The sequence below is a fragment of the Cherax quadricarinatus genome, unplaced genomic scaffold (assembly GCF_038502225.1).
Source record: "Cherax quadricarinatus isolate ZL_2023a unplaced genomic scaffold, ASM3850222v1 Contig12, whole genome shotgun sequence".
In the NCBI taxonomy this organism is placed as follows: Eukaryota; Metazoa; Arthropoda; class Malacostraca; order Decapoda; family Parastacidae; genus Cherax; species Cherax quadricarinatus.
In genome coordinates, this window is record NW_027195038.1 from 804,341 (window position 1) to 829,592 (window position 25,252).

General features: G+C 45.2%; 1 protein-coding gene across 1 annotated transcript in view; it reads right to left on the minus strand.

The window, feature by feature from the left end:
• The window catches only part of LOC128685835 (uncharacterized), a 74,395-nt gene extending 49,801 nt beyond the window's left edge, over positions 1-24,594 (minus strand). The window contains exon 1 of the mRNA XM_070079749.1: positions 24,456-24,594. Within this exon, the coding sequence (XP_069935850.1) occupies positions 24,456-24,464 (9 nt within the window). The 5' untranslated portion in view covers positions 24,465-24,594. The remainder of the gene's footprint in view (positions 1-24,455) is intronic.
• Positions 24,595-25,252: the final 658 nt, after the last annotated feature.

Below are 25,252 nucleotides of genomic sequence, written 5' to 3' on the forward strand. Positions count from 1 at the left end.
ACCCTCCCATTTATCTGTACACACATCCCAGCTCCCCGATATAAAGTACGTGCCCAATTCACAATGTCCTCCCCGAACCCTTGCCACTCCATGATTCTCCACAGAGCCTCCCTCTCGACACTGTCATATGCCGTTCTCCAATCCAACGCCAATACCCCACGTTCCCCCTCTTGTGGACCCTCAATAAACCTTCTAATAACCCCATGCCCCTCATACATTGATCTCCCCGGAATCCCATATTGACCCCTCACTATTACCTTTCCAATGACCTTTTTTATACGATTTCCCAAAATTTTTGCAAAAAGTTTGTAGTCTGCACACATGAGTGATATCATCCGGTAATCTCTCACTCTGCACTGACTTTCACCCTTTGGCACCAAAACTACTAGTGCTGTCGCCTGCAAAGGTCCCAACGCACCCCTCTCTTTTATGATATTAAATAATTGCACCAAAAAATCTTTTAATACTCCCCAATGCTGTATGTAAAACTCTGCAGGCAGCCCATCTATCCCCGGTGCCTTACCCCTGCTCATACTCATTAAAGCCGTCCACACCTCTTCCTCCACAATAGGCCCCTGTAACTGTGTAGTGATACTGGTCCTGTGGGGAGCAGCAGCAGGATAATACTGCACCACCTCTAGGGGCCCTTAACAACAACAACAGTTTGGTGTGTGTCATGGGCACTAACACATGGTGTGTGATTCTCTCCTACTTTATCCATTTATCAGCGATGCAGATTACATGGTGAGTTTAAATATGTGGCCTGTAGTTATAACTTTTCTCTTGACATATGCAAGACATCACCATCCCTGTAGAAGCCATTATTAGATGTACTAGTCATTATATTTTGTTGTTGCAGAAGTACTATGAAGATTCTATGTTCAATAAAGCCTAGAGATAAGGCCTGTGTTTCTATCACAACAATTTATTGAACATATAATCCTGGGCTACCTGGTGGTGATCCTGCGCTAGACTACATCACAACATGGAGCGTTTACTGAAACCTGAGAGGCTAGACTGTGACCCCAGCTTATCAACGGCTGCTCAGGAATGGAAGCACTGGTTTAAGACTTTCGAAAACTTCTTGGGAGCCCTTCCTAAAGAAGATCTAGATAAACTAAGTCTGCTCATCAATTTTGTGTCACCTAAGATATATGAGGCTATTTCTGAGTGTAATACCTACGAAGATGCTATCAAAACCCTCAAGTCTCAGTATATTAAACCTACAAATGAAATCTTTGCACGCTATCGCCTTGCAACTCGCCGCCAGCAGATTGATGAGTCCTTAGAGGAATACTTTCAAGCACTGAAAATTTTAGGTAAGGACTGTCACTTCCAAGCAGTGACAGCTGCTCAGTATTGTGAAGAGTCCATCAGGGATGCTTTTATCAGTGGCCTGCAATCACCAATAATAAGGCAGCGTTTATTGGAGAATAAAACTCTCGACTTAGCCGCTGCCTTTGACCAGGCAAGAGCTCTAGATTCAGCCCAGAAGAATTCTGAAGTATACAGTACCACTCAGCCTTCTCGAGTGGTAAGTGCTGCAATTCCTGACCAAGACTCTTGCAATGAAGTTACTGGGGAACCTGCCTCAGTGACAGCAGCAGCAGGTACGGTGTGTTTCTTTTGTGGTTTTTCAAGACATCCACGTCCAAAGTGTCCTGCTCGTGAAGCAATGTGCCATAAATGCCACAAGAAAGGTCACTTTGCTAAAGTATGTCGTGCTAATGCATCAACAAGAGCTAGTGCCTCCACACATTCCAGTGATCATGCGACTCTAGCAACAGTGACTTCTGCGGCTACTCCAAATTCACTGTCAAAGGCAGTTGTGAAAGTATTCATCAAAGGAACAGAAGTAGATGGTCTTATTGATAGTGGCAGCTCAGAGAGTTTCATCAACCTTGACTTAGTTAAACGGCTCTCCTTGACTCTACATCACTCATCAGGTACCGTTTCCATGGCATCAACATCTCTCTCTATTCAGACCTTAGGGTTTTGTAAGGTAAATCTCAGAGTTAATGGAAAGGATTATCAAGATGTACATTTAGCTATTCTGCCACAACTGTGCTCTGATGTTATCCTTGGTCAGGACTTTCAGAAGCTGCATGGTAGTGTCACCTTAACATATGGAGGTGAACTGCCTCCTCTTGTTGTCTGTGGACTTAGCACTTTAAGGGTAGACCCACCAAAGCTGTTTGCAAATCTTACCGCGGATTGCCATCCTATATCAGCTAAGTCACGCCGCTATTCTTATGAGGATCGGATGTTCATTGAGAAAGAAACTCAGAGGCTGCTGAAGGAGGGTATTATAGAACCGAGTGATTCCCCTTGGCGTGCACAGGTTGTTGTTGTTAAAGATGGTTATAGGAAACGGAGACTGGCTATCGATTACTCTGAGACAATCAACAAATTTACACTTCTTGATGGGTACCCTCTACCTCGAATTGACGATACAGTGAACAAAATTGCTCAGTACTACGTGTTTAGCACAATTGATCTGCAGAGTGCCTATCATCAAGTCCCTATAAGGAATGAAGATAAACCATACACAGCGTTTCAGGCTAGTGATGGCCTGTATCAGTTTACCAGAGTCCCTTTTGGAGTCACCAATGGGGTAGCCTGCTTCCAACGAATTATGGATTCACTCATTCAGGAAGAGCAACTCATGGGAACCTACGCGTATTTAGATAATGTTACCATTTGTGGCAAGACCCAGGAGGAACATGATGCAAACCTTGATAAGTTTTTGGAAGCCGCCAAGAAGAAAAATATCAGTTACAATGAGGAAAAGTGCACTTTTTCAACTAAAAGGCTTAGCATCCTTGGTTATGTAGTGGAAGGAGGTTCAATATTCCCAGACCCTGAACGACTACGACCTCTACGGGAACTTCCAATGCCTCAAGACAAAAAGTCACTCCGAAGAACTCTTGGTCTCTTTGCTTATTACTCACAATGGATCTACAACTATTCAAGTAAAGTCCGCCCATTGAGTGCTACCACATTTCCTGTGACAAAGGAAGCAGAAGCCGCTTTCCATACTCTCAAACAGGACATTGAAAACTCAGTAGTTCAAGCCATTGATGAGTCCCTACCATTCGAAGTGGAAACGGATGCATCTGACATTGCCATTGCTGCAGTCTTATCTCAGGCAGGACGACCAGTAGCCTTCTTTTCGAGAACTTTTCAAGGATCAGAGAAATGTTATGCTGCTGTAGAAAAGGAAGCCCAGGCCATCATAGAAGCAGTTCGCCACTGGAGGCATTATTTAACTGGTAGACATTTCACCATAAGGACTGACCAACGGTCCGTGATGTATATGTTCGACAAGAGGCACAAAAGTAGGATAAAGAATGACAAGATATTACGCTGGAGGATGGAACTATCGTGTTATGACTTTGATATTCTGTACCGACCGGGTCAAGAGAACATCTCACCTGATGCATTCTCTAGGTCCCACTGTGGAGCAGCATGTCATGATTTGCAATCACTCTCAGCTCTCCACAAGGCTTTGTGTCACCCAGGAGTTACACGCCTGTACCATTTTGTCAAATCAAAGAACATGCCCTACTCAGTGGAAGATGTGCGACAAGTGATCAGAGCATGCAGAGTATGTGCAGAGTGCAAGCCAAACTTTCATCAGCCAGAGAAGACTCATCTCATAAAATCCACCCAGCCTTTCGAAAGATTGAATATAGATTTCAAAGGACCTCTACCAAGCACAAATCAGAATAGGTATTTCCTTAACATAGTAGATGAATATTCAAGGTTTCCCTTTGTATTCCCCTGTGCAAATATGGCTGCTTCAACTGTTATTAGTTGTCTTTCACAGTTGTTCTCTATTTTTGGTATGCCAGCTTATATCCATTCAGACAGGGGATCCTCGTTCATGAGTAACGAACTTCAGGAGTTTTTGGCTAGCAAAGGTATTGCCTGCAGCAGAACAACAAGCTACAACCCTCAAGGCAATGGTCAAGTGGAGCGGTTCAATGGTACTATATGGAAGGCAGTTACAATGACATTAAAGTCGCGCAATCTACCTGTTCAACACTGGCAAACTGTCCTACCTGATGCTCTTCACTCTATTAGATCACTGCTGTGCACAGCTACTAATGCAACCCCTCATGAAAGACTCCTCAACTATTCACGTCGTTCCTCCACGGGAGCCTCCGTGCCCACTTGGTTATGTCATCCTGGACCCGTTCTCCTGAAGAGTCACCGTAGGATGAACAAGACGGATCCTTTAGTGGAAGAGGTAGAGCTCCTGCAAGCTAATCCACATTACGCCCACATTCGCTACCAAAATGGTGAAGAGACTACAGTATCTACAAGACATTTAGCCCCAGTTGAAATCCCTATTAGTGTGGAATCTCAAGATACACCAATAGATGTGAAAGATGCTTCGTTTTCTCCTGGAAAGCCCCTTGAGACTACCCCTATGGAAATAGAGGATTCTGCTCCAGCAGTTAATCAAACCCCGCTGGAAAATATCGAACCTGGTGAAGAGGCTCAAGGGCTACGAAGGTCGGGACGTGTACGTCGCCCACCTAACAGTTTGGGAGATTACTGTCTCTGATATTTTAGAAGGGGGAGATTGTAGTGATACTGGTCCTGTGGGGAGCAGCAGCAGGATAATACTGCACCACCTCTAGGGGCCCTTAACAACAACAACAGTTTGGTGTGTGTCATGGGCACTAACACATGGTGTGTGATTCTCTCCTACTTTATCCATTTATCAGCGATGCAGATTACATGGTGAGTTTAAATATGTGGCCTGTAGTTATAACTTTTCTCTTGACATATGCAAGACATCACCATCCCTGTAGAAGCCATTATTAGATGTACTAGTCATTATATTTTGTTGTTGCAGAAGTACTATGAAGATTCTATGTTCAATAAAGCCTAGAGATAAGGCCTGTGTTTCTATCACAACAAACTGTTCCCTGTCGTCCCTGTCCAGCACACTCTGCACCCATCCCCCTGTCTCTCTTAAAGCCCCCTCTCTCACACCCACACTCCTCATATGTGCACTAAGCCAAGAATCAACATACCCTCCCATCCCCTCCGTTGTCACCAAGTCTTGTCCCTCCCTATACCCCTCGATGTCCTCAAGAACTCTCAAACCCACCATTTCCATTGCAACGCGCCGGCGCCCCTGCCCTCGCAGGACACACGCCGATGGTCTATCACCCCACATGACCTCCTCCAACCCCCCTAAAACCCTTGCCGCATCAAACCTCTCATTTTGCACTTCCATTAGGCGTTCCTTCACTCCTTGTATGTCAGCCACAGGGGCTCCCATCCCCCCCCTTCCTCTCTCATAATACTCCCTTAACTGCCCCTCAAGATACCTAATAAGCCCATAAGCCAACTGATTCTCGTGCCTTCCCTGTCGGACATAGAACTCTCGAATCCTCGTCTTCGCCGTCACATCCCACCATCTCAACACATCCCCATTGACTTCCATCCCTTCCCATAAGCCTTTCCACCATTGTGCAAATAGGACCCTCCCCTCAACATCTTGAAGCAACCGAACATTCAATTTCCAATAACTCTTATACCTGTTCGGCCGACCCTCCCATCCCAAATCCACCAAAACACCTCTATGATCAGAAAAAAAGACATCCAAAACCCTTACACTCCGCACCACAGCTTTCCTTGTCACGTATATCCTGTCCAGCCGTGCAGCATACCCCTGCCTCGCAAAGGTGTGCTGCACCTCCCACACCGCCCCCCCCTCTACATCCACCAACCCCACCCCTGTTAACAGGTCCCTCAGAACGCCAGAACAATATCCTGCTCCCCTAGGTTCCACATCCTTGCGGCGTATAACGCAATTCCAGTCCCCTCCCACCACAGCTAATGCTGGAAGCGACCTTAAGTGATACACCAACACTTCACGTACAAATTCATTCTTCACTCGACTGTCCCCCTCCGCCGGACCATAAACACACACAAAAGACATCTTATCTCTTCCCCATGTCCCATCCACTCTTATAACCCTCCCCTCACCCCCCTCCTCACAATGATGTACAGTAAACGGGCTAGCCTCCCTCACCAAAATAGCCACTCCTCCTTTCAATCTCGTTGAGTGTGCCGCATATACAGTATACCCCTCAATCATCAACATACAACCCGGCTTGTGGTTGTGCTCTTGCACAAACACTACATCTACACCATACCTAATGAGCATCTCATGAAACCATTCACACTTCCTAGAATTTTTCAGACCATTAACATTTATAGAGAGACTCTTGAATTTGTCAATGGAGGTTTTCCTTTACGTATTGCACCACCTTTATCCCCCTTCCCCTTTATACGCCCTTGATCTTCAATCACCATTCTGTGATCTGCTTTCACATGCCCCTTGCCCCTGGACCCCCCAGGTCCATGCTCAACCACTTCAGCCCAAACCTTTTTGCCCGAACGCTGTGCCGGAGTGAGCACATCCACATCGTCCACGTCCGAGGGCACTGCCGCTCTCTTCCGTGACACTCGAGCCTTTCTTCCCGCCTCCACCTGGAAGCCATCCCCGTGCACTTCCGCCACCACTGTGCCAATTTGCAACCCAGCCTCAACCTGGGTCTCTGACATGCCTCCCCCCCTCTCACCACCTGGAACCCCAGCAGCATCCAGGGCACCCACAAGCCCCTCAACTGTGACCTCTCCTGGGGTCCCTAACAGGTCGTGGAGGACTGAATCAATGGTAGCCTCCACGGCCCTGTCCTCACCCAGTGACACCACATCTTTGGTCGCCGGTGCCTGCCCGGCAGTGCATGTCTCTCTCGGAAGAGTTACACACTCTTCCTCCCTCAAGGCCTCCTCGACCTCCACACTCCAAGCCTTGTTCAAGGAAACCGACTCAGGTCGTGCCAAATCCAACGTCCTAAGGTCCTCTGATGCCTCCTTATGCTGCTCCTTCGCCTGTGTACCCTGTTGCTTAACACACTGCGCAGCAATGTGATCATATGCACCACATAATCGACAGGTACGTTGTTGCCCTGCGTAAGTCACCATTACTTGAGTCCTGAAGTCTTCTAGGAAAATATAGGAAGGAATAGGATGCCTCAATGTCATTTTTAAGGAAAAACTTCCTTCAGGCATCCCAGAATATGATCCTTCCTTCCACTTCCCCAATGTCGCCATATGAACAGTCCCAAACTTCTCGAAGACGGCACGTAGGTCTGCCTCATTAGCCTCAAAGGGTACATTTCTTATCTTCACCCACGTATAATGGCGGGACACATCATGTAGCCTTACCGTCACTGCAGGATTCACTGGTACACAAAGATCTTGGAACCTGGCGACTATGTCCTCATATACACTTGCATTGAGAAATTTCACAAAAATTCTATATGCCCCGTTCAAGGCTACACCATACAGCTCTTCGTTGGCAATGCCGTATGTGTCCCTGATGATGGCAGGTAATAAAACTTGAGCTGAGTGGGCATGCACAGCCCCACGCACCACTTCAATGCCGACAGTGTTTACCCTTCTTCTTGCCGGCTGCGCCATTTTGAGAAAACCAAGTTGTCACCGGCTGACAGCAGAGGGCAGGCTCAGCTCACGTCCGCTCGTCCCAAAGGTTGAGCGACGAATGAATCAAGCTTAATTACCACTACCAACACCAGAGGACAAAGACCTGGTGAGTACATCATCTCATCTACTGAGACCCATCCAATTAAATGGTCTTAAATGTGTTCATTTGTGTTCTTTATCCATAAAATATTTTTATGGTTCATCTCGTCGTTATATTACAGTTACTGACGCAATATATGACTGACGCAATATATGACTGACGCAATATATGACTGACGCAATATATGACTGACGCAATATATGACTTTAGCCTGGTGGCTAAAGCTCCCGCTTCACACACGGAGGGCCCGGGTTCGATTCCCGGCGGGTGGAAACATTTCGACACGTTTCCTTACACCTGTTGTCCTGTTCACCTAGCAGCAAATAGGTACCTGAGTGTTAGTCGACTGGTGTGGGTCGCATCCTGGGGGACAAGATTAAGGACCCCAATGGAAATAAGTTAGACAGTCCTCGATGACGCACTGACTTTCTTGGGTTATCCTGGGTGGCTAACCCTCCGGGGTTAAAAATCCGAACGAAATCTTATCTCTCTCTTATATATGACTGACGCAATATATAACTGATGCAATATATGACTGACGCAATATATGACTGACGCAATATATGACTGACGCAATATATGACTGACGCAATATATGACTGACGCAATATATGACGGGACTTTTGATGAAGATCTGACAGCAAAATGAAAGTAAAAAATAAAAAATAAACTTGTCGTTGTACCTCGTTATTGCTTGTCGTTGTACCTCGTTATTACTTGTCGTTGTACCTCGTTATTGTTTGTCGTTGTACCTCGTTATTGTTTGTCGTTGTACCTCGTTATTGTTTGTCGTTGTACCTCGTTATTGTTTGTCGTTGTACCTCGTTATTGTTTGTCGTTGTACCTCGTTATTGTTTGTCGTTGTACCTCGTTATTGTTTGTCGTTGTACCTCGTTATTGTTTGTCGTTGTACCTCGTTATTGTTTGTCGTTGTACCTCGTTATTGTTTGTCGTTGTACCTCGTTATTTCTTGTCGTTGTACCTCGTTATTGTTTGTCGTTGTACCTCGTTATTGTTTGTCGTTGTACCTCGTTATTGTTTGTCGTTGTACCTCGTTATTGTTTGTCGTTGTACCTCGTTATTGTTTGTCGTTGTACCTCGTTATTTCTTGTCGTTGTACCTCGTTATTGCTTGTCGTTGTACCTCGTTATTACTTGTCGTTGTACCTCGTTATTGCTTGTCGTTGTACCTCGTTATTGTTTGTCGTTGTACCTCGTTATTACTTGTCGTTGTACCTCGTTATTGCTTGTCGTTGTACCTCGCTATTGTTTGTCGTTGTACCTCGTTATTACTTGTCGTTGTACCTCGTTATTGCTTGCCGTTGTACCTCGTTATTGTTTGTCGTTGTACCTCGTTATTGTTTGTCGTTGTACCTCGTTATTGTTTGTCGATGTACCTCGTTATTGTTTGTCGTTGTACCTCGTTATTGTTTGTCGTTGTACCTCGTTATTGTTTGTCGTTGTACCTCGTTATTGTTTGTCGTTGTACCTCGTTATTGTTTGTCGTTGTACCTCGTTATTGTTTGTCGTTGTACCTCGTTATTGTTTGTCGTTGTACCTCGTTATTGTTTGTCGTTGTACCTCGTTATTGTTTGTCGTTGTACCTCGTTATTGTTTGTCGTTGTACCTCGTTATTGTTTGTCGTTGTACCTCGTTATTTCTTGTCGTTGTACCTCGTTATTGTTTGTCGTTGTACCTCGTTATTGTTTGTCGTTGTACCTCGTTATTGTTTGTCGTTGTACCTCGTTATTGTTTGTCGTTGTACCTCGTTATTGTTTGTCGTTGTACCTCGTTATTTCTTGTCGTTGTACCTCGTTATTGCTTGTCGTTGTACCTCGTTATTACTTGTCGTTGTACCTCGTTATTGCTTGTCGTTGTACCTCGTTATTGTTTGTCGTTGTACCTCGTTATTACTTGTCGTTGTACCTCGTTATTGCTTGTCGTTGTACCTCGTTATTGTTTGTCGTTGTACCTCGTTATTACTTGTCGTTGTACCTCGTTATTGCTTGCCGTTGTACCTCGTTATTGCTTGTCGTTGTACCTCGTTATTGCTTGTCGTTGTACCTCGTTATTACTTGTCGTTGTACCTCGTTATTGTTTGTCGTTGTACCTCGTTATTGCTTGTCGTTGTACCTCGTTATTGTTTGTCGTTGTACCTCGTTATTACTTGTCGTTGTACCTCGTTATTGCTTGCCGTTGTACCTCGTTATTGCTTGTCGTTGTACCTCGTTATTGCTTGTCGTTGTACCTCGTTATTGCTTGTCGTTGTACCTCGTTATTGCTTGTCGTTGTACCTCGTTATTGCTTGTCGTTGTACCTCGTTATTGTTTGTCGTTGTACCTCGTTATTACTTGTCGTTGTACCTCGTTATTGCTTGTCGTTGTACCTCGTTATTGTTTGTCGTTGTACCTCGTTATTACTTGTCGTTGTACCTCGTTATTGCTTGCCGTTGTACCTCGTTATTGCTTGTCGTTGTACCTCGTTATTGCTTGTCGTTGTACCTCGTTATTACTTGTCGTTGTACCTCGTTATTGTTTGTCGTTGTACCTCGTTATTGCTTGTCGTTGTACCTCGTTATTGTTTGTCGTTGTACCTCGTTATTACTTGTCGTTGTACCTCGTTATTACTTGTCGTTGTACCTCGTTATTGTTTGTCGTTGTACCTCGTTATTGCTTGTCGTTGTACCTCGTTATTGTTCACCATTTATGCTCCTCATAAAATAAAGATTACAAATACTGTGTGCAAATCCCAACAATAAATATAAAAAATAATAAAGTGTGACTTTTACTAATAAAACTGTCACTTTTGTCATAGAGTGCAGGAAGTGTTTAATAAGTGTGAACACTGTTGTTGTTGGCCAACTTAGTGACAATAATGTGAGCAGAATAAAGAGGTAAACAGAGCGGGCTTAGCCGGAACAAAAAATTTTGTCGAAAAATTTACAAATTGAGTTAATCATATATAAAAATAGCTTAACTCTCTGGCAACACAATGGTGCCAGAATCATTGTTCTTCGATATTCCTACAAGGAATTATGGTCATTTTAAAACACCTAGGGTGACGTCAACACCCGCGGCAGGTCTGCTCACCTGTCCTCAATTTTCATTTTTTTTCTGATTTTTTTTCGTGTATTTATTGTATTATTCTTTCTAAGATAATAATTGACGATTTGGCATCATAATACAGTGGGCGGGACTTATATATAGACTTACAGCCAATCAGGAACCTCCTTGGAAAATTTTGCTGACGTCATGGAAAATTCGTCTCGGGATGGCTTCAAAATAACGCTATTATAGCTTCTACGGCTTATTTATCTATCACAATTGATCTAATATGACATAATAAACAATATAAATAACAAAGAAATATGGTAAATACTCCAGAATGAATAATATATGGCATATTCCTCCAGCGTTCCCACGGGAATATAACATTCCCATAGTTAGGGATGGGCTTCCATTCTCCTTCTGTCACCTCCTTATATTAAAGAAAACGGATATGAGTAACTATGATATACACTCGTAATACAGTATAAACCTGAGAAAAATGCTATTTTCTCGGAAAAAAAAAAAAATCGGTAGGCCGGCTGTTTCGCGGATTATCTGGGAAGTAAGTTATTCACATATATATTGACGTACTGTCGTTAATAATAGCAGGAATGTAATGAAATTCACAGACAACATAAAGGAAAGATTTGTTTTTGATTTTTGTGAGGGCAAAAGTCAGATATTTGGCTTAATGTCAAAACCATAGAAACTTTATTTTTTTAAGAATGAAGAAAGGATAAATTACAGTAAAGATAACCATGATAAATAGTATTTAACATTGTTTTATACGTAGATAATGTCAACACAGCTTCTCCAAGTCCCACATCGACGGTACCTTGCAGTATGTATGATTATTAATAAATATTTTTTTTCTCAATTGTTTTTTGAGCTATCTTATTGAAACTTGGTCACATTACAATGGAAAGGTGCTTCTTTACGTACAAAAAAAAAACAAAAGAAATCGAACTAAGAATAATGAAGGTCATGTGACAATAATGTGAGGAGAATAAGATCTTATCTAATATCCTGGAAGACAACAATGAACCATCACTCTCAAAATGTTTGTTAATCAGTAAACTAGGAAGGTGACTTACGATTTAATACGACACAAAGACGATCACAAGTCACTAGTGGAGGGTTCAAGCACAGGTTCACATAACCACAATTATAATATATGGAAATAAGTCAAAGTGGCTTTGTTTCACTGGGATCTTTGACACTGATCAAGGAAGGTTCATTAATGTATAAGTTTTCGTTCGGATTTTTAACCCCGGAGGGTTATCCACCCAGGATAACCCAAGAAAGTCAGTGCGTCATCGAGGACTGTCTAACTTATTTCCATTGGGGTCTTTAATCTTGTCCCCCAGGATGCGACCCACACCAGTCGACTAACACCCAGGTACCTATTTGCTGCTAGGTGAACAGGACAACAGGTGTAAGGAAACGTGTCGAAATGTTTCCACCCGCCGGGAATCGAACCCGGGCCCTCCGTGTGTGAAGCGGGAGCTTTAGCCACCAGGCCACCGGGCCACCGTTATGAGGTGTTACAACCTCCCTGAAGCGCCGAGCGTCGTGTAGGTTTGATACCATGCTGGAAGACAGTCCTCCAGGGACCACTGGACCAACAACAACAACTCTGATAACAACTTAGGCCATTATTATACATGTTACCAAGAAATGATCTCAATAACTCAAAGTGAATCAAAGCTTTACAGATGACAAGCAAATTTGTTATAATATTCTGGCCGGCTCATCAGACGCCATTATTGTCTTGGTTTGTCATAATCCAGACGTCATGTTACTAAATGTTGTGCTAAGATTTGTTAGTTACCCGGGAATGTTAGTTACCCGGGATAACCCAGGGTAGGGAATGTTAGTTACCCGGGATAACCCAGGGTAGGGAGTGTTAGTTACCTGGGATAACCCAGGGTAGGGAATGTTAGTTACCTGGGATAACCCAGGGTAGGGAATGTTAGCCACCCAGGATAACCCAGGGTAGGGAATGTTAGTTACCTGGGATAACCCAGGGTAGGGAGTGTTAGTTACCTGGGATAACCCAGGGTGTGGAGAAATTTTCTCCAGGAGGGGGGTATCAGCCCCCTTCAGCCCCTTTCAGCCCCTTTCAGCCCTGAGGGGCCCAGCCCTCTCAGAAGGGGCAAATATCTTGTTTACTGCTACAGCAAGTAATTGATCCCAGATGCAGTACCAGTATACGACCTGTGGTCAAGCGACCGCCGCTCCTTGCAGTCCAGTGTTGCAAAGTGTATTTTAATAAGAGACAGTACATCTCTTACCTTAGCAGGACAAGTAAGGAAAATCCTGCTCCCACTTTATTACCATAGTAAAGATAGTGGACATTGTTGTCTATGCTTAAGACAGCAAGAATCAAACATTCTGCTTTGCTTCATCGAGGAAGTGGCAAGGAAGCAAAGGTACTATGTCAGCTTTTCCTTTGTGCTGGGGGCAGTAACGGCGTAGGGCGCTGTGGCGTCTGCAGATTACTTTTGACTCTACTGAGAGTGACACTGACGCCAGGATAACCAACAAAGAACGATCTGTGCGTTAGTGTGAACAAAGTGTCTCATAAAACACAATAAACACTTAAGAGAAATGTGATCAGCTTCTTTAGTGATAAGATTGTGAACAATAAAGACAAATCTTGTGGAACATATTCCTAGACTATGGAAGATGTGGACATCCAAGGACACTTCAGCTTCTATCAAGTCACCGATATCTGTCGAAGGTGTGAAGAACACCATAGCTCACGCTACAAGAGCAAGGTAGGTTACGAATTTCTTGTAGTACGGGGGACTGCACAGTTCTTGAGTCGCAAGGAGTTTGTAATCAACCTATAGTCGGCAGTTAGGTGCGGACTTTTGAGTCCACACAAGTAAGTTTGTCAGCCATCAGTGAATGAAATATGCTGACATAATATCCCCTAGGGGTAATTTATAATCTTACAAATTATAACTCATTACAGCCCATTGAGAGATGACTTCGACAGCTTCTCAAGACCTCGTCTGCAGGGGCGGCTGTGCAGGCGATGAGCTGTCTTTCTAAGTTAAGTTTCCCTATATTTAAACTTAGCTGGTAATCCCATTTCTCAACATTTTGGTCCTTCAAACTGGATAAAGGCCACACTGTGGTCCAAATATGTTGTACTACAGTGTACAAATAACCTACGAGCCAAGCAAAATGTTGAGAAATGGGATTACCAGCTAAGTTTAAATATAGGGAAACTTAACTTAGAAAGACAGCTCATCACCTGCACAGCCGCCCCTGCAGACGAGGTCTTGAGAAGCTGTCAAAGTCATCTCTCAACGGGCTGTAATGAGTTATAATTTGTAAGATTATAAATTACCCCTAGGGGGTGTTATGTCAGCATATTTCATTCACTGATGGCTGACAAACTTACTTGTGTGGACTCAAAAGTCCGCACCTAACTGCCAACTATAGGTTGATTACAAACTCCTTGCGACTCAAGAACTGCGCAGTCCCCCGTACTACAAGAAATTCGTAACCTACCTTGCTCTTGTAGCGTGAGCTATGGTGTTCTTTACACCTTCGACAAGTATCGGTGACTTGATAGAAGCTGAAGTGTCCTTGGATGTCCACGTCTTCCATGGTCTAGGAATACGCACACTGGTACACTATGTTCCACAAGATTTGTCTTTATTGTTCACAATCTTATCACTAAAGAAGCTGATCACACTTCTCTTAAGTGTTTATTGTGTTTTGGGAGACACTTTGTTCACACTAACGCACAGATCGTTCTTTGTTGGTTATCCTGGCGTCAGTGTCACTCTCAGTAGAGTCAAAAGTAATCTGAAGACGCCACAGTGCCCCACCCCGTTACTGCCCCCAGCACAAAGGAAAAGCTGACATAGTACCTTTGCTTCCTTGCCACTTCCTCGATGAAGCAAAGCAGAATGTTTAAATCTTGCTGTCTTAAGCATAGACAACAATGTCCATTATCTTTACTATGGTAATAAAGTGGGAGCAGGATTTTCCTTACTTGTCCTGCTAAGGTAAGAGATGTACTGTCTCTTATTAAAATACACTTTGCAACACTGGACTGCAAGGAGCGGCGGTCGCTTGACCACAGGTCGTATACTGGTACTGCATCTGGGATCAATTACTCGCTGTAGCAGTAAACAAGATATTTGCCCCTTTTCAAATTCAAACTTTATTCTCTATAAGGATTACAATGCTGAGTTTACAGAATTTGGTTATTGTGTGGTTTACATGTAGTAAAATAATAATTACAGAGTGTACCACTAGAACGCCTAGCATGGCTAGGCATTTCGGGCAGACTTATGTTAAATCTTAGGTTTAAAATGTTACAGAATTATGAGGTAAGTTGGTATTATGGCTAAGTGACTAAATACTAGTTGTGAGTTTAGCAATGTAAATGCTTTTGTTTTGGCACTATACATAGTTTCAGTATTGGAGTATCACAGGTCAACTTTTGACTAGTTAAGATTCATTATTTTAAGATTGAGATTGATATTTCTGTTTATGGTCAAATGAGTGAGTGATTGTAAGTGTGAACCACCAGGTGGTATTCGTGTAGTTAGTTGACGGGGTGTATCAGGGAGATAAGATGTTTTCTAATGGTAGTTTTGAAGGTGATGAATGTGTCTGCAGTTTTGGAATTTTCAGGTAGGGTGTTCCAGATTTTAAGGCCTTTGACATACACTGAATTTTTGTAAAGGTTTAGTCGGACACGGGGAATGTCATAGAGATGTTTGTGTCTGGTGTTGTGCCTGTGAGTTCTGTCACAACTATCAAAAAAGCGTTTTAGGTCAAGATTAATATTGGAATTTAAGGTCCTGTAGATGTAGATTGCACAGTAGTAAGTGTGGATGTACTGAACTGGGAGTAAGTTTAAATCTATGAAGAGTGGGGATGGGGGGGGGTGTTGCCAGGGATGGGATTTAGTGATTATTCTTACCGCGGCTTTTTGTTGGGTTATTATTGGCTTTAGGTGTGTTGCTGCAGTTGAACCCCAAGCACAGATAGCATAGGTGAGGTATGGATATATAAGTGAGTGGTATAGTGTGAGAAGGGCATTTTGCGGCACGTAGTATCGTATCTTGGAGAGGATCCCAACCGTTTTGGATACTTTTTTGGTTATGTGTTGGATATGGGTGCTGAAGTTCAGGTTGTTGTCGAGGTATAGGCCTAGGAATTTGCCCTCATTATGCCTGGTAATTAGAGTGTTAAGATAAGATAAGATAAGATTTCGTTCGGATTTTTAATCCCTGGAGGGTTAGCCACCCAGGATAACCCAAGAAAGTCAGTGCGTCATCGAGGACTGTCTAACTTATTTCCATTGGGGTCCTTAATCTTGTCCCCCAGGATGCGACCCACACCAGTCGACTAACACCCAGGTACCTATTTGCTGCTAGGTGAACAGGACAACAGGTGTAAGGAAACGTGTCGAAATGTTTCCACCCGCCGGGAATCGAACCCGGGCCCTCCGTGTGTGAAGCGGGAGCTTTAGCCACCAGGCCACCGGGCCGATCTTAATGTTAATTTGCGCATCTCCTGCTCTGCTACCAAACATAATATAGTAGGTTTTGTCAGTGTTAAGCGTAAGTTTATTGGCTGTCATCCAAGTCGATATTTTGATCAGCTCCTCGTTAACAATGGTGTTGAGTGTGGCAAGATTAGGGTGAGAGATGACATAAGTCGTGTCGTCAGCAAAGAGAATGGGGTTCAGGTGTTGGGATACGTTTGGAAGATCATTGATGTATATGAGGAAGAGTAGGGGACCAAGGACACTTCCCTGCGGAACTCCAGTATCAAGTGGCTGTGTTGTTGATGCTGTGTCTTTAATGGTAACATACTGATACCTATTAGTAAGGTAAGATTTGAAATATGCAAGCGCATGGCCTCTTATACCATAATGGTCAAGTTTGTGGAGTAGGATGCCGTGGTCTACTGTGTCAAAAGCTTTTCTTAGGTCAATAAAAATTCCTAGAGGGCTGGGCCCCTCAGGGCTGAAAGGGTCTGAAAGGGGCTGAAATGGGCTGAAGGGGGCTGATACCCCCCTCCTGGAGAAAATTTCTCCACTCACTCACTACGAAAGCAAAAGACTTGGCAGACGATGCACCATCCCCCCAATGAAAAGCAGGGGTGTCACTAGCACGTTAAGAGACCATACAATAAGTGTCAGGGGCCCGAGACTGTTCAACTGCCTCCCAGCACACATAAGGGGGATTACCAACAGACCCCTGGCAGTCTTCAAGCTGGCACTGGACAAGCACCTAAAGTCAGTTCCTGATCAGCCGGGCTGTGGCTCGTACGTTGGTTTGCGTGCAGCCAGCAGCAACAGCCTGGTTGATCAGGCTCTGATCCACCAGGAGGCCTGGTCACAGACCGGGCCGCGGGGGCATTGACCCCCGAAACTCTCTCCAGGTAAACTCCAGGTAAACAGGGTAGGGAGTGTTAGTTACCCGGGATAACCCAGGGTATGGAGTGTTAGCCACCCAGGATAACCCAAGTTAGGTAGTATTAGTCACCCAGGATAACCCAGGGTAGGTAGTATTAGTCACCCAGGATAACCCAGGGTAGGTAGTGATAGTCACCCAGGATAACCCAGGGTAGGTAGTGATAGTCACCCAGGATAACCCAGGGTAGGTAGTGATAGTCACCCAGGATAACCCAGGGTAGGTAGTGATAGTCACCCAGGATAACCCAGGGTAGGTAGTGATAGTCACCCAGGATAACCCAGGGTAGGTAGTGTTAGTCACACAGGATAACCCAGGGTAGGGAGTGTTAGCCACCCAGGATAACCCAGGGTAGGTAGTGTTAGTCACCCAGGGTAACCCAAGGTAGGTAGTATTAGTCACCCAGGATAACCAAAGGTAGGTAATATTAGTCACCCAGGATAACCCAGGGTAGGTAGTGTTAGTCACCCAGGATAACCAAAGGTAGGTAATATTAGTCACCCAGGATAACCCAGGGTAGGTAGTGTTAGTCAACCAGGATAACCCAGGGTAGGTAGTGATAGTCACCCAGGATAACCCAGGGGTAGGTAGTGTTAGTCACCCAGGATAACCCAGGGTAGGTAGTGTTAGTCACCCAGGATAACCCAAGGTAGGGAATGTTAGCCAGGCAGGATAACCCAGGGTTGGGAATGTTAGCCAGCCAGGATAACCCAGGGTAGGGAATGTTAGCCAGCCAGGAAAACCCAGGGTAGGTAGTGTTAGTCACCCAGGATAACTCAGGGTAGGGAATGTTAGCCAGCCAGGAAAACCCAGGGTAGGGAATGTTAGCCAGCCAGGAAAACCCAGGGTAGGTAGTGTTAGCCAGCCAGGATAACCCAGGGTAGGGAATGTTAGCCAGCCAGGAAAACCCAGGGTAGGTAGTGTTAGCCAGCCAGGATAACTCAGGGTAGGGAATGTTAGCCAGCCAGGATAACCCAGGGTAGGGAATGTTAGCCAACCAGGATAACCCAGGGTAGGGAATGTTAGCCAGTCAGGATAACCCAGGGTAGGTAGTGTTAGCCACCCAGGATAACCCAGGGTAGGGAATGTTAGCCAGCCAGGATAACCCAGGGTAGGTAGTGTTAGTCACCCAGGATAACCCAGGGTAGGGAATGTTAGCCAGTCAGGATAACCCAGGGTAGGTAGTGTTAGTCACACAGGATAACCCAGGGTAGGGAGTGTTAGTCACACAGGATAAGCCAGGGTAGGTAGTGTTAGTCACACAGGATAACCCAGGGTAGGGAGTGTTAGCCACCCAGGATAACCCAGGGTAGGGAGTGTTAGTCACCCAGGATAACCCAGGGTAGGGAGTGTTAGTCACACAGGATAACCCAGGGTAGGGAATGTTAGCCAGCCAGGATAACCCAGGGTAGGGAATGTTAGCCAGCCAGGATAACCCAGGGTAGGTAGTGTTAGTCACCCAGGATAACCCAGGATAATCAAGGAAAGTCAGTATGTTATCAAGGTCTTATTACCATTGTGGTCCTTTATTTTTGTCTCGCAGGATGTGACCCACACCAGTCCACTAACACCCAGGATGTGACCCACACCAGTCCACTAACACCCAGGATGTGACCCACACACCAGTCCACTAACACCCAGGATGTGACCCACACACCAGTCCACTAACACCCAGGATGTGACCCACACCAGTCCACTAACACCCAGGATGTGACCCACACACCAGTCCACTAACACCCAGGATGTGACCCACACCAGTCCACTAACACCCAGGATGTGACCCACACCAGTCCACTAACACCCAGGATGTGACCCACACACCAGTCCACTAACACCCAGGATGTGACCCACACACCAGTCCACTAACACCCAGGATGTGACCCACACCAGTCCACTAACACCCAGGATGTGACCCACACCAGTCCACTAACACCCAGGATGTGACCCACACCAGTCCACTAACACCCAGGATGTGACCCACACCAGTCCACTAACACCCAGGATGTGACCCACATCAGTCCACTAACACCCAGGATGTGACCCACACACCAGTCCACTAACACCCAGGATGTGACCCACACCAGTCCACTAACACCCAGGATGTGACCCACACCAGTCCACTAACACCCAGGATGTGACCCACACCAGTCCACTAACACCCAGGATGTGACCCACACATCAGTCCACTAACACCCAGGATGTGACCCACACCAGTCCACTAACACCCAGGATGTGACCCACACCAGTCCACTAACACCCAGGATGTGACCCACACACCAGTCCACTAACACCCAGGATGTGACCCACACCAGTCCACTAACACCCAGGATGTGACCCACACCAGTCCACTAACACCCAGGATGTGACCCACACCAGTCCACTAACACCCAGGTAACGTACTACTTACTGCTAAGTGAACAGTGACAGCCCAGTGTTTCCACCCGGCCGGGTACTGAGCCACTGAGACTGTGTGTGAGGCGGTTTAATATCTATTATTATAAAATCAAGCGCTAAACCTGTAAGGGAGTACAGCGCTGAAAAAAAAAATTAAAGTTGTAATCGCAAACTTGATCCTCCGTAAGGTATTTGATCCAATATTCTAGAGAGTGTAGCGGCCTGGAGTTACTGACTGGTGACAGTCTCTGGAGACAGTAACAGCAACTCTCTGGTAATAATCTGGAGAGAATCTAGGAGGAGGAGCTTGGACATGGGTGAAATTCCACAGTCACTTAAAACAACGGATATAGCCCCACTCCATAAAGGTGGCAGCAAAGCATTAGCTAAGAACTATAGACCAATAGCTCTGACGTCCCACATCATAAAAATTTTTGAAAGAGTGCTAAGAAGCAGGTTTCCAAATCACCTGGATTCCCAAAATCTGCACATTCCAGGGCAACATGGGTTCAGGGCAGGTCGCTCCTGCCTCTTACAACTACTGGATCACTATGATATGGCCTTGGATGCACTGGAAGAAAATCAGAATGCAGATGTAATATACACAGACTTTGCAAAAGCGTTTGACAAATGCGATCATGGCGTAATAGCCCATAAAATACGTGCTAAAGGAATAACTGGGAAAGTGGGGAGATGGATCTTCAACTTCCTAACAATCAAATGGTATAAAATACCGACAGGTTGTTAGGTAAGACAGGTTGTTAGGTAAGTCTTACCTAACAACTTCCTAACAAATCGAACACAAAGAGTAGTGGTCAACAGAGTTAAATCGGAGGCTGCCATAGTGAAGAGCTCTGTTCCACAAGGCACAGTACTCGCCCCCATCTTATTCCTCATCCTCATATCAGACATAGACAGAGATATACATCACAGCACCGTATCATCCTTTGCGGATGATACTAGGATCTGCATGAGGCTGTCATCTGCTGAGGACGCGGTTAACCTCCAAGAAGATATAAACAAAGTTTTCCAGTGGGCAACGGTAAACATTATGATGTTCAATGAGGACAAATTCCAACTACTCCGTTATGGAAAACTGGAGGAGATAATAACTAGAACAGAGTATACTACAGACTCTGGCCATACAATAGAGCGGAAAAATAATGTAAGGGACCTGGGAGTAGTAATGACTGAGGATCTCACTTTCAAGGATCACAACAGTGCCATGATCACAAGTGCAAAGAAAATGATAGGATGGATAATGAGAACGTTCAAAACGAGAGATGCCAAGCCAATGATGATCCTTTTCAAATCACTTGTTCTCTCTAGGCTGGAATACTGCAGTACATTAACATCTCCATTCAAAGCAGGTGAAATTGCAGACCTAGAGAGTGTACAGAGATCCTTTACTGCATGTATAAGTTCTGTCAAGCATCTTAACTACTGGGAACGCTTGGAAGCACTTGACTTGTACTCGTTGGAACGCAGGAGGGAGAGATATATCATAATCTACACTTGGAAAATCCTGGAAGGAATGGTCCCAAATCTGCACACAGAAATCACTCCCTACGAAAGTAAAAGACTGGGCAGCCGATGCAAAATGCCCCCAATTAAAAGTAGGGGCGCCATTCGTACACTAAGAGAAAACACCATAAGTGTCCGGGGCCCAAGACTGTTCAACAGCCTCCCATCAAGCATTAGGGGAATTACCAATAAACCCCTGGCTGCCTTCAAGAGAGCTGGACAGATACCTAAAGTCAGTGCCGGATCAGCTGGGCTGTGGCTCGTACGTTGGACTGCGTGCGGCAAGCAGTAACAGCCTGGTTGATCAGGCCCTGATTCACCGGGAGGCCTGGTCATGGACCGGCCGCGGGGGCGTTGATCCCCGGAATAACCTCCAGGTAACCAGGAGGTACCTTGATTCTGGTGAGGGACGCACCTGACCCAAGCTAAAGTAGGACCTCTCTTCCCCTTCCTCGGATCGAACAAGATCAGCAAGGAAAAGAGGAAGACAGAGATATAGGAGAACAAGAATTATATTGACTGCAACGAGTATAACACTAACGTATAGTTCTTAATTCTGGTGTAGGAGTCAAGGATGGGGAGGGTTGGGTAGGCCGGGCACTGGCATCAACCCTGACTGACCCTCAAGTGATACGAGCGAATTACTAGTCAGTCGAAATAAAATATACGCTCAGCAAGAATGTGACCCTTCTGACACTCAGACTTGTATTATTATTATAATCAAAAAGAAGCGCTAAGCCACAAGGGCTATACAGCGACTCAGACTTGTAGACGTGATTATAAGTAGACTGCAGTAACGTGTTTATTCTGGTCACAGTCTACCCACGCCCATAGACAGTTTTGTCGCGTCTACACCATAGAACAGACACTACTGAGCAGATCATGTGTCGAAGAGCAGAGTCAAGGCTGTCGTGACGAAGAAATCTTGACAGCTCAGTTTATCCTGGGTATAGGAAAGCCATCCTGAGAGATGTTAGTTTTCAATATATACTGAACCGTTTACCTGGAGAGAGTTCCGGGGGTCAACGCCCCCGCGGCCCGGTCTGTGACCAGGCCTCCTTAGGTCAGTGTCCCAGGATGCGACCCACACCAGTCGACTAACACCCAGGTACCCATTTTACTGATGGGGAACATAGACAACAGGTGGAAAGAAACACGTCCAATGTTTCTACTCTGGCTGGGAATCGAACCCAGGCCCTCACCGTGTGAAGCGAGAGCGTTAACCACCAGGCCAAGCGTTGGCTTGGCAGACAGTGCAACATGATCCCAGTGAAAACTAGGGGCGCCATTAGTACACTAAGAGAAGCACAATAAATGTCCGGGGTCCAAAACTTTTTAACAGCCTCCTACTAGAGATAAGGGGAATTACCCATAGGCCCCTGGCTGCCTTGAAGAGGGAGCTCTACAGATACTTAAAGTCAGTGCCGGATCCGCCGGGCTGTGGTTCGTAAGTTGGACTACGTGAACCCAGTAGTAATCAGGCCCTGATTCACCGGGAGGCCTGGTCATGAACCCGCCGCGAGGGCGTTGATCTCCGGCGGGTCCATGATCCAGGTAGACTCCAGGCCAGGTTGTTACTGAACCACTAAAGTGTTGTAGAGGCCTGATCTCAGACAAAGCAAATGCGATAGTAATTATGAACAACGTAGATTATAGTGGAAAAAATGAACATGTTATCAGAGATAGGGATACTTAGGTGCCCTTTAAATATTCCACGAAGAAGTCTGGACACTGAAGTCATCCCATAGTCATTAAAAGCCATTGATAATGCCCACCTCCTGAAAGGTGGCGGTAAACAAATTGAAAAAACTTCACTATAGATCCATAGAGCTGACATCCCACATCATCAAGATTCTTAAAAGGGTTTTAAGAAGTAACTTTACTAATCACGCGCAGTCGCAACAGTTACACAACCCAGGTTAAGTAGTCGCTCCTGCTTGTTGCAACTGATGGTTCATTACGACAGTCCCCTCAAGGAAGGTTCCTTGATGTTGGTGAGGGGCTCTTGATTTAGGGAATTGGATATGTGCTCCAGTTCCCCGAATTAAGCCTGAATGCCTTCCACATCCCCCCCCCCAGGCGCTGTATAATCCTCCGGGTTTAGCGCTTCCCCCTTGATTATAATAATAATAATCATTACGACAGTCTTGCTTACACTAGAGGCAAAATGCAGAAAGAGAATACACTGACCCTGCGAAAGTATTTGATAAGTGCGACCATGGGATAACTGGGCACAAAATGTGTGCAAAAGGAATAATTGAAATCAAGGGGCTGCTACAGTGAGAAGTTATATTCCCAAAGGCACTGTACTCGCCCCACTTCTCTTTCTCAGTCTTATATTTGACAGTCAAGGACACAAACCATAACACTGTGTGACAGTAATTCACTGACAGCGAGCCTCCAGGCTGATGTCAGTTAATTCTTCCAGTGAACCACATACATCATCATCATGGTCAATGAGGACAAACTTCACTTACTGTGATACAAAAGGATGGGTGAACAAAAAACAAGATTAGAGTAAAATATAAACTCAAATCACTCATTAGGATGTAAGTCTAATGTGAGAGACCTGGGAGTGACAATGTCAGATCTCACCTTGAAGGAACATAACAATGGTATTATCGCAAATGAGAGAAAACTGATAAGTTGGATAAGTAGAACTTAAAAAAAACAGTTGACAAGCCAGTGATACTGTTCAAGTCACTCGTTCTCTGTATATTAACAGCGACCTTTATAACAGGAGAAAATAAAGAACTGGATAAATGTACAGAGAATTTTCATAGCTCGTACACTCTGTCAAGCAACTAAATTACTAGGAGTGACTGAAGTCCCTAGAACTGTAATCCTTGAAACGTAGGCGAGAAAGATGCACGATAATCTACACCTGAAAGATGCTGGGGGGATTGGTCACAATTCTGCACACCAGAAATCTTTAAATATGAACCCAAGAGTCTTGGCAGACGGTGCAGGATACCTCCAGTGATAAGCAGGGGAGTGATGAGTACACAGAGAGAAGTCACTAAGTGTAAAAGGTCCACGACTCTTCATAACCCTCCCATCATACGTATGGGAATAATCAAACTCGATTGTCTTTAAGAAGGAACTTCACAAATTCTCCAAACCACTTATTTAATCCACCTGACTGTGGTGTACATGTAGGACCGGGGACGGAGGGCACCAACAGCTTGACAGATCAGGCTAGCAACCTGGAAACCTGATCTGGCATCAGGTCGTGGGGGCGGTGACATCAGGAATGCACTCCAGGTAACCCACAAGATTAAACCCGGGTACTTGCTCTTGTTACCAGAGGCTGTTATACACAGTCTGAGGAAAGTGTTACATTGTAATATCCTGCATATAAACTGTATTGCGAGTTCAGTGTATGTTAAGTGTGACTTGCCTGTATCATGACGGTGGAGGTGCGTGTGGTGCAGCCGGCGGTACAGAGGTGAGTGTAGCGGTACACTGCACTCTCACCCTCCTAGAGGCATTATTGTCCCTCCCTCCACAACCAAGACTCCATCCTCCCAACTATCCTCCACCCATCTATCCACCCTCCATCTATCCCTCCAGTTCTCCCACTACTTTTCTTCCTTCACTCCTGGGACTCGAGGTTCAAGTGGTAGCACCTTCAACTCCCAACTGAAGGTCCTTGGTTCGTTCCCACCACCACAGTGGGAACGTTGGGCATGTTACCTTACACACGCTGCCTCTGTTCACTTAGCATTAAGTAGGTATCTGGGTGTTACCTTATACCTGCTGTCACTGTCCACCTATCAGTAAGTAGGTACCAACGGTTAAGCCACCGCCGTGGATCACATTCTGGGGGAGGGGCGAGGTCAAAGAATTAATGGAAACAGGTAACATCTTACCCGAGTTGTCCTGGGTTACTGAACCTGAATCCAATACTCTTTTTTCAGTCTCTTTCAACATCCTTAGATCCTCCCTCCGTCCCTTGCAGTCTAGTCACACTGTGGTGTTCCCACCTTGTAACTATCAAACTGAATAGTGTAACCACCACACACTGCAGGTATTCAGACATTGTAACTACCACACACACACACACAATATTAAACAGCGCAACAACGGAACAGGTTTTTCAACATGAAGAAGTGTTGACCCGGGAGACGAGGACTCTCAGTGTGTGTTGCTGTGGAGGGAGTCAGGGAGTAATATTTATTATGGACGCCATACCCA